This window comes from Myotis davidii, unplaced genomic scaffold, assembly GCF_000327345.1.
Source record: "Myotis davidii unplaced genomic scaffold, ASM32734v1 scaffold745, whole genome shotgun sequence".
Lineage (NCBI taxonomy): Eukaryota > Metazoa > Chordata > Mammalia > Chiroptera > Vespertilionidae > Myotis > Myotis davidii.
This window is the reverse complement of record NW_006297146.1, coordinates 1,184,651-1,200,233: the sequence shown is the minus strand read 5'-3', so window position 1 is coordinate 1,200,233 and position 15,583 is coordinate 1,184,651. Positions and strand designations below refer to the sequence as shown.

Genomic DNA, 15,583 nt, shown 5'->3' with positions numbered 1-15,583 from the left:
GAGAGGGAGGTATGGGTCTTGGTTCAAATACCACAGACTCATTGTTCTTATTGAGGCTCAGTAGATTTTCTTGAATAAGTATTCCTTCACTTGCTATATGCATGTAGGACCATTTCCAGAGACTTTAAATTTTTTTAAATAATTTTCACTAGTTCCACTGGCAAGCAGATCTGTGGAGTTCCGCATGCTGTGTTGCTGGAAGTGGACTGTCTTTCAGAAGTTATGATACTTTATTTTAGTGAGTATCTATTTTATCTGTATGGATATCCACAGAACAACAGTTCTCTAACCTTAATGTGCATATAATTCACCTGGGGAGCTTGTTAAAAATATAGGTTCCTAGGGCCCTATCCCCCAGAAATTACAATTTTCTAGGACTGGGGTAGAAGCTAAAAGGAAATCTGCAGTTTTAGAAAACTTGCTACATGATTCTTTGAAAAAAATTATATTAAAAAGACTAACACACGCCAGATAAGATTGATGCCCTCCTCTTTTTTTTTCTGATGGATTCTATGTTTACAATGGAGTTTTGCAACTATGGCAGAGTCAAATGCTGGCTACTTGGACATCACAATAGCGTGTGTGTGTGTGTGTGTGTGTGTTTACACACCAAAATTTAAAAATAGTCTCATTAAAGCAAGTGCTGCTTATTTGGGGGAGGGGAAGTGCTTCAGAATCATGGTTTAGGGCTGCCAAGAATCAAAGATGACAGAGGACTCCAGAGCAAGGCTTCTCAGATTGGGGTCAGGAAACTTGCCTCAGAATCCTATTTCTCTTGCACCAGATATGACTTTTCTTTGGTGCTGCTACCATTTGTAACCATCCTTCAAAACAGAGAGCGCACCACAGGCCTTGCTGCAATTGAGCTGATTTGCACACCATCAAGCGGCAATATGTGCCCCTGCTGAGAAAATTAATAGGATTAAAGCAGCTATCAAACATGCTGCAGCAGATAGGATTCCTACTGCCTAGCTGCACATGGTTATCACTAATGTGACTCCTCCTCATTGTACTAACAGAAAGTGAATATTATTTCATATTTTAGAATTCTAGACAGAAACCATTAGCAATTTATTTTTCCCAAAGAACTGGCTAATTAAAATTGTAAATAAGGCTGTGTTATGTTTGCATGTACTCCTGTGACTCTTTCATAAAGAACTAGAACTGGATGGCTAAATGATTGTTCTGTTGCATATTACAACCCGACTCTATTCCATCTGCCCACAGTCCCATTAGAGAAGGCCACACGCGGGAGAAGAAGAAGCTGTGGTAAGGGCTTCCACAACAGAAGGCATAATTAAACAAGAGGGAGGCTCCAGGGAACGCAAGAAACCTGGCTTTCTGAGGCCCTATAAGAAGCCAGGGAATATTTTCCTATTTCCTACTGGGTTTAGTAGGTGGATTATTATTATCACTTATTTTTTAAAGATCAAAAGACTAGGATTCCCCTGTGGGGACTGCAAAAAAAAAAAAAGTTAGACAAAAAGCCAAAAATTAACCAATTTTAACCTTTTTCTTTTAGAGTTCCTCACATACCTTAGTCAGTAGGGTGTCCCTCCCACACTCTTGCCATATTAATAACTGATAGCCTTTATCGGTACAATTCAGAATAAAATTGAGGAAATTTCTGATTTTTCCTCCATGATTTAATGATATGCAATTATTTCTCAGTAATGGTCACCTTAACTGGAGTTGCGTCTTTAACCAATATATAATACTAGACATATGAAAACAAATCTTAGAAAACATAAATTGTAAATTGATCATTTTAATTTACAAAACAATATACCCAGGGCTTCTTTAAATTATAAGTTCTTTGGTAGAATATATAGTTAATTCACAGATCATCAATTACTATCAATGAATGAACAATGAGCAAATTAGTACTTATTATTGATTGAAAAAGACACCTCCCCTCACTTAAATTGAGCCTCTTTTGTTATACTCTACTATGGCGGCCCTTACTCTTCCAACATAAAACTTATGGTTTTTATATTAGATTATATATTTCACATCTGTCTCCCCATTGGAACCTCCATGGAACAGACCATCTCTGTTTGTTCACTACTATATGCCCCACATCCAGCACAATGTCTGATCCTTAATTATTTGTGGGACATGGGAATGAAGTCATTAGGTTCTTGGGATTTTAAATTGGGGAGGCTGATAGGCTTTAGGATTCCCTTGAAGTCCCTGAAATTATCTAAAAAATATTGTTCATTTCTCTGGGGAGAAGACCCATCACCTTCCTTAGATTTTGAAGGGGTCTGTGACCTCCCCAAAGGGTAAGAAATCACTGGCCTTCTTCAGTTACAAAACAGGATTCAATACCAAAGAACTCACATGTGGCCTAAAACAAAGTATGCTACCTGCACGTACCTTTACGGGGAAGGATGTGTGGCTGTGTGTATAGTGTGTGCATAACTTCTAAGAACAGAAACAGAAGTGCCTCTGTGAATTTACAGACCAATCCACATTCTCACGTCCCCGTGTGACTAACTGGTCATTCCTATAGCCACTGGGCTCCAGCAGTAGCTGTTTGTATTCATCTGCTTCTTGGCAGCAACATCCATCACTCAGGCCAGAGAAAAGGAGTCTGTAATTCCCTCCTTTAACCTGTTTGGGAAGCTGACATCCCTCTTTGTGGGAGTTCTTTTTAATAACAAACCTGTAACAACAGCACGGGCTGTGTTTATAAAGCACAGGTGCCCAGGCAATTTGACCAAACAACCCTGGGACTTCCCTTCCCTTGCCCTGCAGCCAGCGAGGAGACCCAGCCCAATCAGGCAACGGCCTCTGAGTGCTGCACTCTTCAGGGGGTGGGAGACTTTGAGACGGGCTGGAATAGGCTAATTGGCTGATGTATATTAAACCTCTTCTTCCTTCTCTCCCAACTCCAAAAGATGTTCCCCTTCAGTAAATTTTCTCCCTCGTTTTTGTCCTGAATATGGAGACTTCAAAAGTGAATTCGTCTGAGGAAAGGTTTTTGATGTGCCACTAGCTCTCAGCTATCCACATTAACAGAGATAAGCCGTGGTACAGATCATTCAAACCAAAGGCTCTTCTATTTAGCTTTGTAGTTCACTGTTGTGAGGGGCTCTGTGGCAGACTTACCTCCCTAATTATGTCTGTCTTTGCTTCTTATTAAAATGAGTGTGTCTGCTTTAGGGCCAGGCAGATGGGTGACACAAAGATTCTGGCACAGAATCCGTAAAATTCACCAGGGGAAATCCACCAGGCACACAGATAATCAGGCTTGACTAGATTTGAGTTCACGTCCTTAATCACCTGTGATCAATTTCTTTGCTCCTCTGTGACTCAAGTGAGCCAGGGATGAGATATAATTATAGGAGTCTAGTTCGAAGGCAATGAGTCTTTACATTTACGCTGAAAACACAAGACTGCTGTGGCCAAACCTGATAAAAAAAAATCAATGTTGATATTTTTCCCTGCCTAGATTCACAGCCTCCTATTCTGCAGTCTGAATTATCTTTCTAAGCAAATCTCTTGATGTTCATCTCTACCTTACATCCTGCAGTGGCTCCCTGTGCTGGGCATTAGGGATATTCCCAAATATCTGACTCTCTCCTCCCCAACACGTGACATGACTATACATTTCCACCCACAAAGTGAGATGTGGCTGTAAGACTGGAGTTGGCTATGGAAATATGGGTGGAAGTGGAATGCCACTTTGAGGTGAATGGTTGCAGAGCCAGTGTGGGCTTGGCTATTTTGTCTGGTGAGACGGACTGGCAGTGTCTAAGACGGTGGCTGCTCCATCCGCCTGGGTCGCTGAGTGACTGTGATGAGCAGAGCTCTAGTTAGCCAGTGATGAGCATGTGGTAGGAGCAAGAAATCAACCCCTGTTGTCTTAAACCACTGAGATTTTAAGGTTTTTCACGTTAACTCAGCATATCATCACGGCACATGCCAAGCTGCAGCATGACTGTCTGAGTTATCTCCCCAGCTAGGCACTGAACAACCGCAGGCCAGAACTATTTCTTCTTCAGGACATTACGTCCAGTGTGGAGCATGTTTAACGCAACCTGGTAGAAAATGAAATTCTCTGCCTTCCTGGCCTCCGTGATCCTCTATGTTTATGTTTCTCTAACGCTTGCTCCCCTGTCAGCATCCCCAGCTGAAATGATAAGGTGCCCTTGGTGTTCAGATATATGAATGCGGGACCTATTCTTACGGATCAGTAGTACAAGTAGGAAGAGCTGGCAAGGGGGAGAGAGAGGCACAGTTAGGTTGCAGGCATTTCAAATACAATACATGGGCTCAAGGGGCAGACAAGATTTTGAAATGAAGTTTCTTGGAGTGACCACATGGGGAAAATAATATTCTAAAGTACTTGTTTTATGAGGCATCACAGGTGTTATCTGAACTAGACTCCTACATCATCACCATCATCTTCATCATCATCATCGTCATACCTATAATTGCTGGTAACTTACTATGTACCAGTCACAGCTCCAACCACCTCACAATAAACTCGCTGAATCCTTACAATTCTATAAGGTAGCTATTATTTCCATTTTACAGATGAAGAAATTGAAGCACAGAGAGATAAATTCCCTATGGCCACACAGCTAGGAAATATCCCTCTCCAAATTCAGGGTATACTTGAACACCCCCCATGATGGGGAGCTCACTAACTCCCAATGCATTCCCACCCCCCCACCCCGAGTCCTGTCCTGCCTCCTCCTCCAACTGCCATGTCCCAGACCCTTGTGCCTCATAGACCAACACAAAGCAATTCTACCCTCTCTTTCCAAGGAGGTCCTTCACATATCTAAGGTAGTGATTGCATGTCCCTTTAGGCTCCTCTTCTCCCGTCTAAATAGCCCCAATTCACTCACCCATTTCAATGTGCCACAGCTGAGGTCCTTCACCATCCCAGCTCAGAGACTCACACATGCTAGTAGGTGGCATCAACAGAATGGCAACTCTCCCGTCTAGTCTTGCACTGAGCCAATGCCTTCTACAACCCTAGCACATTTCTTTCATCTTGTAGAGCAAGGTTGGAGGCAGAAATGGGGCCATAATCTGCTACAGAACAGCTGGCTGGCCACATGTTCCCATCCTGGCAAACAGGATGCTTCAGGATCCGTACATTCAGAGTTCCTCGTCCTTTTTTTTTTATTGTCTAAAGTTTTACATATGTCTACTTTTCCCCCAATTGACCCTGTCCCCAATCCCTTCCTAGCCCAGGCAAGCCCACACCGCCCCAGTGTCTGTGTCCATTGGTTATGCTAATATGCATGCATATAAGTCCTTTGGTCAGGTTGGAAGCCTGTTCCTACCCCTTTTCATCCTCCCCCCAGCCCCCTCCCTTACTACTCTCCTGCTCACCATGGAGTTCATGGCGAAGTGATTGTGCTGCGTCTGGAGGTCCAGAGCGTGCTGGTAGCTGACTCCGATCTCTGTATGGCTCTGGAGGAATAACTCCTTGTTGTGGCTTATCCAGTCGAACATCTAGAGGAGACAAGATCATACAGATTAATCAGAAGGGTCATGGGGCCAAGAGTGCAAAGCTTTCAGAACTACCAGAAGGAATAAAACCCTCCTGCTTGGTCCTCAGTGAGGACAAGTCATCCCTTGCAGAACAGGGTGGTCCACAGCCTGGTTACCTAGGTTTCCTGGCTTCACTTTCAGCAGAAGGGCCCACCATTGGCCTCTGCATTTCTCTACAGAGCCTAACAGACAGAGTAAGTGAATCAGGAAGATGGGGGCAAAAGCTATTTACTATCCCTAGTTACTTCCCCTTTGAAGAAACTTGTAGAAAGCCTCAAAAAGGCCCCACGCATGCTTTAGGGCAGTGGTTCTCAACCTGTGGGTCGCGACCCCTTTGGGGGTCGAACAACCCTTTCACAGGGTTCGCCTAAGACCATCGGAAAACACATATATAATTACATATTGTTTTGTGATTAATCACTATGCTTTAATTATGTTCAATTTGTAACAATGAAAATACATCCTGCATATCAGATATTTACATTACAATTCATAACAGTAGCAGAATTACAGTTATGAAGTAGCAACGAAAATAATTTTATGGTTGGGGGTCACCACAACATGAGGAACTGTATTAAAGGGTCGCGGCATTAGGAAGGTTGAGAACCACTGCTTTAGGGACAGGTGATGAGGGGTCAAGCTGGGAGCTGGGAGACTTGACCTATTCCCTACTGCCCCACTAGAGGGGAGAAAACCTATGGAAAGCAACAGGGCATACTAACATGTCACGTAGGCAGTGACCAACCACACACTGTGTTGAATTGACTCTGAACTGAACTTTCATGTAGCTCCATGGACTCACAAGTACAGATTTTAAGGGCATAGTGAGTACCATTTGGAACAGCGGGCATCGAGCTATTTCTTTCCCCTAGCCCTGTACCCTGTTTTTCATTTAGGCTTCTCTCAGGCAGTCACATGCTTTAAAGATCGCTGAACAGAACCCAGTTCCAGAGAAGAGCCTGATCATTCTAAAGGGGATCCCTCCTCAGGCACCAGATCTAAGCCAATCAGTGTATATACCATTTCCTGGTCAATGGGATTGTCTCAGAAATAGGAATGTTATCCAATTCAGTACAATAAAGCCTGAGGGGAAGTTTCTGGGAAAACAGCGCCTTAGTTCTTTAGCTATAAACTCACTTCCTCTGATACTGTCACTGTGACCCTGAGCCTCAAATTACTATTCTTGAGTGTGAAGCCAATGGGCAGATAAAACATGTAGCCAAAATAATGGCAGGAAACAGAGGCAGAGCCCTACCTTGTCCCTGGACTTCCTTAGTACCTTTAAGAAATCCCCTCTAAGACTCAAGCCTATTTAAGTTGGATTTTCTGAAATTCTCTGCCAGTATCAGTCAAATGACACAGCTAGGAGAGGCGTGACACCGTTGCAGAAGAGCTCTGCTCTACTTGGAATGGGCGCTCTGTGGTTTGTGATGGGCAAGGCTGCAGCTCAGCTGCAGAAGCTGAGGACAGGTGCAGGCTAGAGAAGCTGCAAAGGCCCTGCCAGCTTTTCTGGAAGCACAACCACAGCCTCATTATTTCCTTTCATTTTTTATTTTATTTATTTGTATTTTAATTATTCTTATTTTTTAAGTAAATCTTTATTGTTGAAAGCATTACATATGTCCCCTTCCCCCCCCCATTGCCCTCTCTTACCCCCTCTACCCCCAAGGCCTTCACCACCCTATTGTTCATGTCTATGATATTTATTTTTATTGTTGACGATATTACAGATGTCCCCTGTTTTCCCCTTTTGCCCCCTTCCACTCAACCCCTACCCCATCCCAGACCTTCCCCACACTACTGTCTGCATCCAGGGGTTATGCATATACGCATTTATGTTCTTTGGTTAATATCTTCCCATCCCCTCCAACATCCTCCCCTCTGAGATCTGTCAGTTTGTTCCATGCATCCATACTTCTGGACCTATTTTGTCCATCTATTTATTTTGTTCCTTAGATTCCATACATGAGTGAGATCATGTGATACTTATCTTTCTCTGACTGGCTTATTTCACTTAGCATAATAATCTCCAGGTCCATCCATGCTGTTGCAAATGGTAAGAGTTTCTTCTTTTTACAGCTGCATAGTATTCCATCGTGTAAACGTACCACAGCTTTTTTATCCATTTATCTACTGATGAGCACTTGGGCTATTTCCAGATCCAGATCTTAGCTATTATAAATTGTGCTGCTACAAATATTGGGGGGGGGGCAGTGCATATATTCTTTCTGATTGGTTTCAGGAGTCTTAGGATATATTCCCAGAAGTCGGATCGCTGGGTCAAATGACAGTTTCACTTTTAATTGTTTGAGGAAACTCCACACTGTTTTCCACAGTGGCTGCTTCAGTTTGCATTACCTCTTACAGCAGTGCAAGAGGGTTCCCTTTTCTCCACATCCTCCTTTTAAATGGAAAGTGAATTTACTTTTTCAGTTACATTCAACCAATACTTAAGGGACACTCACTGTGTGCTAGGTACTATCCATGTCAACAAAAGGCAAAATGACTACAATTCTTAAATTTAAATGGCTTAAAGCAGACATGGACTCAGAAACATTGTTAGTACAACTTGGCATATGACTTGATTAAAATCACAACTCGGAAAATAAATCTATCAAGATAAAGGTCAGTACAGTCTATCAAAGGTAGCACCCACCCTTGATGATGAACAGAGAAGGCTTCCCAGAGCAGGTGACACCTGAGTGAGCCTTCACTCAGGTAGGAATTAGCCAAGTGAAGATGAGTAGGACAGAAGCTCCAGGCAAAGGAGAGATCACAGGGACAGAACTGGGGGGCAGCCCAGTGTGTCCAGGGCTCTGAAACACCGCATCTGTGCTTCTGGAACCTACTATGAGGAGATGATATGGCTGGGAAGGTGGATGGGATGGCTGACCATGAAAAGCCCTGGACACAGGCTTCTAAAAAACCTGGACCATATTCCGTGGGCAGCAAGATTGTCAATGGAGGGTTTTAAGTTGAACAGTAAGGTGTAATGTGAGTGTGGGATGTGGAATGGAGAGGGGAGATGGGGCAGAGTATGGTTGGGAGGCTGTTCCAGCAATCCTGGTGAGAGAGGGTAAGAACCTGGAGACAAGGATTAGGTTAGTGGCAGTGGAGTCAGAGAAGTGGGCCGACTTGAGGACTCACTATTGTTTGGGGAGGGAGGCAAGGAAGAGCTTAGGAGAACAGCCAGGTGTCTGGCCTGGTGCCCTGGGTCCTTGAAGAAAAGTTGCCATCACAGGTGCTACCTAAAGTGGAGGGTAAGAGGCTGGGGGTGAGGTGGGGTGGAGAGGCAGTGGGTTCAGTGTTAGATGTGCTGGGTTTGAGAGGCTTTTGAGAGTTTCACCTGGAGGTGCCCCATGAGCAATTAGATTTACGTGTCTGAAGGTCAGGAGACATTGAGGATGTGACAACTCACACTTAGGTATAAAAACATCAGCTCTGAAGGCAAAGGTGCATGATTTGGGATGATTCTCCCTTTCAAATTCCTCAGATCACTTCTGGCTGTCCTATATAATAAAAGGGTAATATACAAATTGACCTAACGGCAGAACCACTGATTTCTATGACACGCACCAACCACCAGGAGGCAGACGCTCAATGCAGGAGCTTCCCCCTGGTGGCCAGTGCACTCCCACAGGTGGCCAGTGCAGCTCAGCCACAAGCTGGTCTGATGGCTGGAGAATGCAGCGGCCTACCTCCGCAGCAGTGCTAAGGACCCCTCAGGGGAGGTCCGACTGCTGGCCCGTGGGGAGAGGGTCTAAGCCAGCAGTCAGACATCCCCTGAGGGTCCTGGACTGTGAGAGAGCACAGCTAGACTGAGGGAACCCCTCCCTCTCACACCCTCACCCAGTGCATGAATGTCATGCACCGGGCCTCTAATTTTAAAATAATTTCTCATCTCTTTTCCTTACTGACAAAAGAATCAATAGAGTAAATGAAAATCTGCCGTGCCTGAAGTCCCTGGAATTTGTGATGAAAAGGCTTCACTCCATATACATTCTTGGCTATCCCAGTGGCCGAACAGTGACCTTCCCTGAATTTTCTCTTAAATGCTATTTATATATGCAAATAAGCAGAGGAGTAATGTGCTAGCTCCAGAATGATTAGCTGGCCCAGAGCCAGGTCTCTGCTGTACTGCAAACCAATGAGAGCTGGACACAGGATGTCTAAGTCAGAGAGAAAAAGGCCTGCTCTGGGGACTAGATAGTACCATGTGATATCAGGAATTAGGGTCTCTCTACCATGGCTGTTTGCTAAGGGACTATCTCAAGTCTGCTCTGGGTCTGAATCTGTTGTGTAATGGTATACAATCCTCACCTTTGTAAGCTTGGCTGTCTACAAGGCTCATTTTTATTCCTATTACATTCAGTGGAACTGACTGCAGAGAGAGGATATGTATGCATGTGTGTGTGTGTGTGTGTGTGTGTGTGTGTGTGTGTGTGTACGCACACTCATGTGCACGTGTGCAGTCAAGTTGGATGAAGATGGCTGGTTCTAAGCCTGGCTCTCTCGCTAATTACCCATAAGACTATGGGCAAGTCTCTTCATTTCTGGACTTCTCATTTGCAAGGAGTAAGTGGTTCTCAGAATGGAGGTAAGCATCCTGGTTGATAATCAGCTCAATTTAGAAACTATAGAACATATTTTTTCCATTCACAATAAAAAGAGTTTTATTGAGTCTCCTGGATCAGAACCCATATTCATCACTACACCTTACATTTTTAAAGTTGTGAATAAAAGCACGTCAATGGGAAAACTGACATTTGCCAATAGCCAGAGGAAGGCAGCTTCTTCATCAAAGCCTTGACACTTGTTTGGTGTGTTAAGAGTTCAGAATGTCCATTTGCATAGTTCATCTCACTGCACCCATCAGGCCCCTTTACATGTGGGAAAGAAGGGCAGGGGAGTGAAGCCCAGGACCTAGAATTCACTCATTCCACCCAATGCACATTCACAGACTGCCTGCTGAAACAGGCTCTCAGGAAACTGCCTACCCCCTCCACTCTGCTGGGCTCCACAGGGCAGTTACCCTTCACCAGGCAGCCCTCTGGACACTGTGGGGCTCCACTGAAGTAAGGTGCTGTCCCACACATGGAGTTAATAACTCCAACACCCAGCTTCCTCCTCTCCCCTCACCCCTGCCCCAGCAGTGCCTGGGAACAGCTAGTTCAAACAGTCCCACTTCTCTCAATAAACACTTGTGAATGAATGAATGAGGAGTGAGCTGGCCACAGGCTCTTAGGTTGCTCTCTCTAGACAAACTGACCCTTTCTAAGCCCCCTTCCAGCTAGAACATTTTATGATTTATTCTATTTGAATTGGGCCCTCTGGAAGACACTTGAACTAGACTGACCCAAAGATTTAAAGAAAAACTAAAGAAAATATCTCTACAGTGGCTTCAAACACTTTGCTCTTTCTTTTTTTTTCTTTTTCTTTTTGAGAAGCTACAAATGGTAGGTTCAATAAAATGTAATATAACAACAAAATTCCTCTACAAGGAAAGTTCATGTCTAAATAATGAAATTTTATCTCTTAGTTTGGAAGCCAACATAGTTTTGTCTAATTAAGAAGTCTGATATTACATATAAACTACTTGGGTTTTTTAAATTTTTTATTTTTAATGTTTTGCTTTTAACTAAGCTAAATAATATTTTATGCTGGCTAAAATTCATTGAAAATATAAAAATCTGATTCTTACTATATAACAAATGATAAAAATAATCTATTTAAATGTAAATTAGGAAAATAACAAGGAATCTTTTCCCCCTTTTCTTTGAAAGATGGGGATAGCTAAAAGGTCATTATTGTTCTGTTCTGTTTTTAGTGAAGCATAAACTATTTCATAGAACAAAGATATTAAATCAGAATCTTGGGCTTGTTGTCCTCATTTGCCAAATTTAGCAATAGTGTCTGATTTAGACTTTCAACTTTCAAACCATCTTACCACCTACTGTTAGTATTTTTTCTTTTTACTGTCTGTAATTATAGATTATATTGGTTTTTAAGTTGCTCATATTCAGGTTTGATGACCTAAGAGGACAGACGACAACCAACGGATTTTCTTTGCTGATACATGGACATTCCCACATCACCAGTGTCCCCTGTCCCCTGCATATGCACGGCAGTGACCCATCCACACAAGCCTGTACCCTGAAGGGCAGGTACTAGGAACCTCCTTGCAGGCAAACCTTGCTATGCCTGGAACCTTGATGCGCCGTCAACTCCATCATAAAATTCTGTGTTTTAGAGGGCAATGAACAGAGGCTTCAAACAGGAGACCTGGGTTCTAGTGCAGATTCTGCTGTATAAACTCTGACACGTGAGGTTACTAGTCTGAACCTCAGTTCCCTCATTTGTAAAATGGGATGGCAATTTACACTGATTTCGACCTTAGCAGAGTAGTGGTGAGATTCAAACAAGAGAATGGCTTCATGCTTTGTTCAGTGCTACATACCTGGTAGATTTTAAAATCCACAGAGAGTATATTCTTTTGCACACATTTCTCCAATGCTTTCATTTACAGCACAAAACAGATGGAAGGTGTGGATTTGGAGCTGCGGTAGGTTCACCGCACTGAGAAATCACCATGTGCTAATGGGAATCACACCTGCAGCTCAAAGGGACACATCCACAGCCCAACCCTCTCGGAGATGCATCCCCAGAACCACCACAGGGTGCTGCACAGGCCAGGCCACCCTGCGTCCTCCCACTGACTCCACCTTGATACACACTCAGGGACCATGTGTGTGCCCTTGCCCACACAGAACTCAGAGACCCGTACACTCTCTCGGGGCTTTGCCTGAGGGCACGGTGCCCTCCTGCCCTCCCTGTGTGGCCTGCCCAGGGATCTCACTCCCTCCTGCCTTGCTTCCAAACTTTCCCCTTCCCCATCCTCTCTGACACAACCCAACCCTTTCACTGTTATGCACTCAATCCCTTTGGCTCACAACAGTTTTTCACTCAGGAGAGATTCCTATTTAAAAGCATTACACCTGCAACTCCTCCTGGAATTAGTTTATCCTGATACAGAAATAGCTCAGTAAGAAATAGCTCAGTGGGAAAGCAAGGCCCTTTGTGAGCAACAACCCAGGGATGAGATCCTGAAATGGGTGGCGGAGGAGTCCCAGACAGAAGGAGAGAGGCCCTAAAAAGAGAAGTGGGTGGGAACCAAAAGCAAATTTCCCCACTTCACAATTCTGCTTCCACATGAACTCTGACTGACGTGTGTGTGTGTGTGTGTGTGTGTGTGTGTGTGTGTGTGTGTGTTTTCTGCTTGGCACCCTTAAGCCCCTTCAACCCTGGTTTTCAATTATCCCCTCTCCTGAGATTGGCTTTCCTGGTTTTCCAAAGTGAGGTAAAGAGAGTGGAAAAATAAAGGACCCCCAAATGTGAACCTAGTTTCTAGAATTCTTGTCTGAAGGGAATTTGACACTTGCCTCTTCTGTATTTTGCAAGGCTTGCAGACCAAGGGAACTGAGAGACCATCTTTCCACTGGGATCTATAGATAGGAAAGGTGGTTGGGATTTGTGCCCAACAGACTGTAGTTGCCAATAAGTATCTACTGAGGTAAGATTCTCTGGGCTCTGTTTCCCTTTAGGATTTTGGCATGCAAGTGGCATACTTTAATATATTGTATAAAAGAGAAGCCATTCTTATCTTTCACCATAAACTGGCTGCTTTAGGAGGATGGCTCAGCCCAGTTACCCGGAAGACCTCATCACTGTAGCCCAGAATCAGCCAGGTCACCAAACAGTTTCACAGGCCAGGCTGTGTCTCTGGTCTGTAGATATGATGTGGATCCCCAACCATGTTTCTTACACCATCCATACCCAAATTCCCTAATCTGAGATCTAACCTCCTAGCATTTTGCTCACATCTAGAACTGGCCCAGTCTTTCTACAAAACAGGTAAACATCCCACTGTCAGCAAGGAATTAACAAGACCCTTTCCCCGTCTGCATGATAATCTGATTTTCAGTGAACATCTTAGTTCTGTTTTCCTGGGAACAGATGAAGATAGTATGTGCCAACACATTACTAAACAACCCCCTGACAATTGGTAATTTGTATCTGATTGGAAGGACTAACAGCGAACTATAAATAGCGATAGAGACCCAATATCTTGGGCTTCCCTGAGTGGGTTGACTCTTGTAGCTGGCATGTCCATTGCAGGGACCCGGAAGCTGTGCCAATGCAGTTGTTACAAAAGGTATTGGCTCCTGTGGGACATGGGATTTTTTAAGCCATGGCAGCTTCTGCCTCCGTGGATCTTGTCTGCTTGAACCTGAGCTGGACTGCACAAGGTCTGTCCTGTCCTGCTATAAGCCATGGTTCCATCTCATGTCATCCTGAGTAGGTCCATGCCAAAGGTGGCCCATGGTAGTCTGGTAAGTCAGAACACTTAATGGAGTCTAAGAAGACTCCAAATCATATATACAACAGTATTGTACCTTTCCCTGTCTTCCCTTTCTCCAGTCTCCTTTCTCATTTTCTGTTTCTCTCAATAACAGCAGTCATGATAATGGTAACAACAATAATGTTGACAGCAACTAATGTTTGTTGAATGCTCACTATGTGCCAGGCATTGTTCTGGCACTTTACATATAGTTTCCCATTTTACAGATTGGGAAACTAAGGCACAGAGAGGTTAATTAACTTGCCCAATGCCACACAGCTAATAAGTGGCAGAGCTGAGATTCAAACCCAGGAGGCCTGTTCCAATGTTAATGCTCTTAACTCTGTTTCTCCACCCAATGTGCTCAGCGCTTCATTCCATCTATCCTTCCCGTCATCAGCAAACTTTCAGAAGTGTGCTCTGCCCCTGCTGCTTTGTTTCCTCTCCATCCACTTTCTCCTTAACCTGTAATATGTCCTACGTTTACTACTTTAAGTCTGCAACCACAATGAAAGCTGATCATCTTCTCCCTTCTGAGTTCTTCATTCAGCCACTTCTCCTTCGCTTTGACCTGATGCAGCCCTTCCTGAAATTCTACCCTCTCTTTGGCCCTCTCACAAGGTCATTTGCAGGGGCAGGCCATCTGGCTGCAGACATGATAAGCTCTTCCCTCCTGCTTTCACAATCTACCAACACTAAATTCTCTCAGGAGAACCAGCGCTTTTACACACTTCATTCTCTTCCTCAACAAACCATGTCTAGTCTCAGCATGACAAAAACAACAGAAACACCAATCCTTCACTCCTACTGATTTAACCAAACTTACTTCCATTTCTCTTCCCAGCTTCTTTCCCTGTCCCCACACTCTTATGGTGACAGTCTCAAGACTTGGCCATTAGTTCTCTGCCCTTTATTCATCAAGTTCTATCCATTTAAAATCCACTGGGCTCACAACTTCAACAACATAAATAGTATTTCCTATTTCATGTGTTCTGGCCCCGTGCCAAGTACCTCCGTAGACTATCTTGTGTAGTCCTTATAATGCTACAAAGAAGGTATTGCTAATTCCATTTTGAACATGCTGAAAACTCCGCACAAAAAGGGAAGTAAATTGCCGAAGATCACACAGCTTGAAAGTGATGGAGATACATTTAGAATCTAGTGTCCATCTGATCCTCAATCCCATACCATTTCCTCTGTTCCAGAGTGCCCTCTAACCTTTACTTCCAGATAACTCACAAGAATAAATACATGCCAGGCTCTGCACAGTGAGTTTCACACACATTATCTCAATTCTCAAAACAGCCCTATTAGGTAGTACTAGGTGTACCAGTTAATAATGTGGATTTATTTCAATAGATGGAGTTACACTTATGTTGATATATATGTGATTTGATATGTATGCTATTTTGTTGTATTGACAAGAAGCTTCAAAACTTCATATGTTAAATTGGCTGAAGGTGTTAACATCATAGATATTTTTACACTTAAAATGTTGAATTTCGTGCCAAAAAAAGAGCATTTGTGGGAAGTTACAATTCATTACTTTATTTTGAAGAAAAATGCTGCTGAATACTTCGGGAAGCTTATGATAAACATGCTCCATCTCAAGATACTTGTGAACACTGTTTTAAATGCTTTAAAAGTGATTTTGACATGAAAGACAAA

General features: G+C 43.5%; 1 protein-coding gene across 1 annotated transcript in view; it reads right to left on the bottom strand.

Annotated features, from left to right (window-relative positions):
* The window catches only part of LOC102761822 (kalirin), a gene marked incomplete at its 3' end in the record, with an annotated part of 239,793 nt that overhangs the window by 37,785 nt on the left and 186,425 nt on the right, over positions 1-15,583 (bottom strand). The window contains exon 6 of the mRNA XM_006772901.2: positions 5,356-5,478. Within this exon, the coding sequence (XP_006772964.1) occupies positions 5,356-5,478 (123 nt within the window). The remainder of the gene's footprint in view (positions 1-5,355; positions 5,479-15,583) is intronic.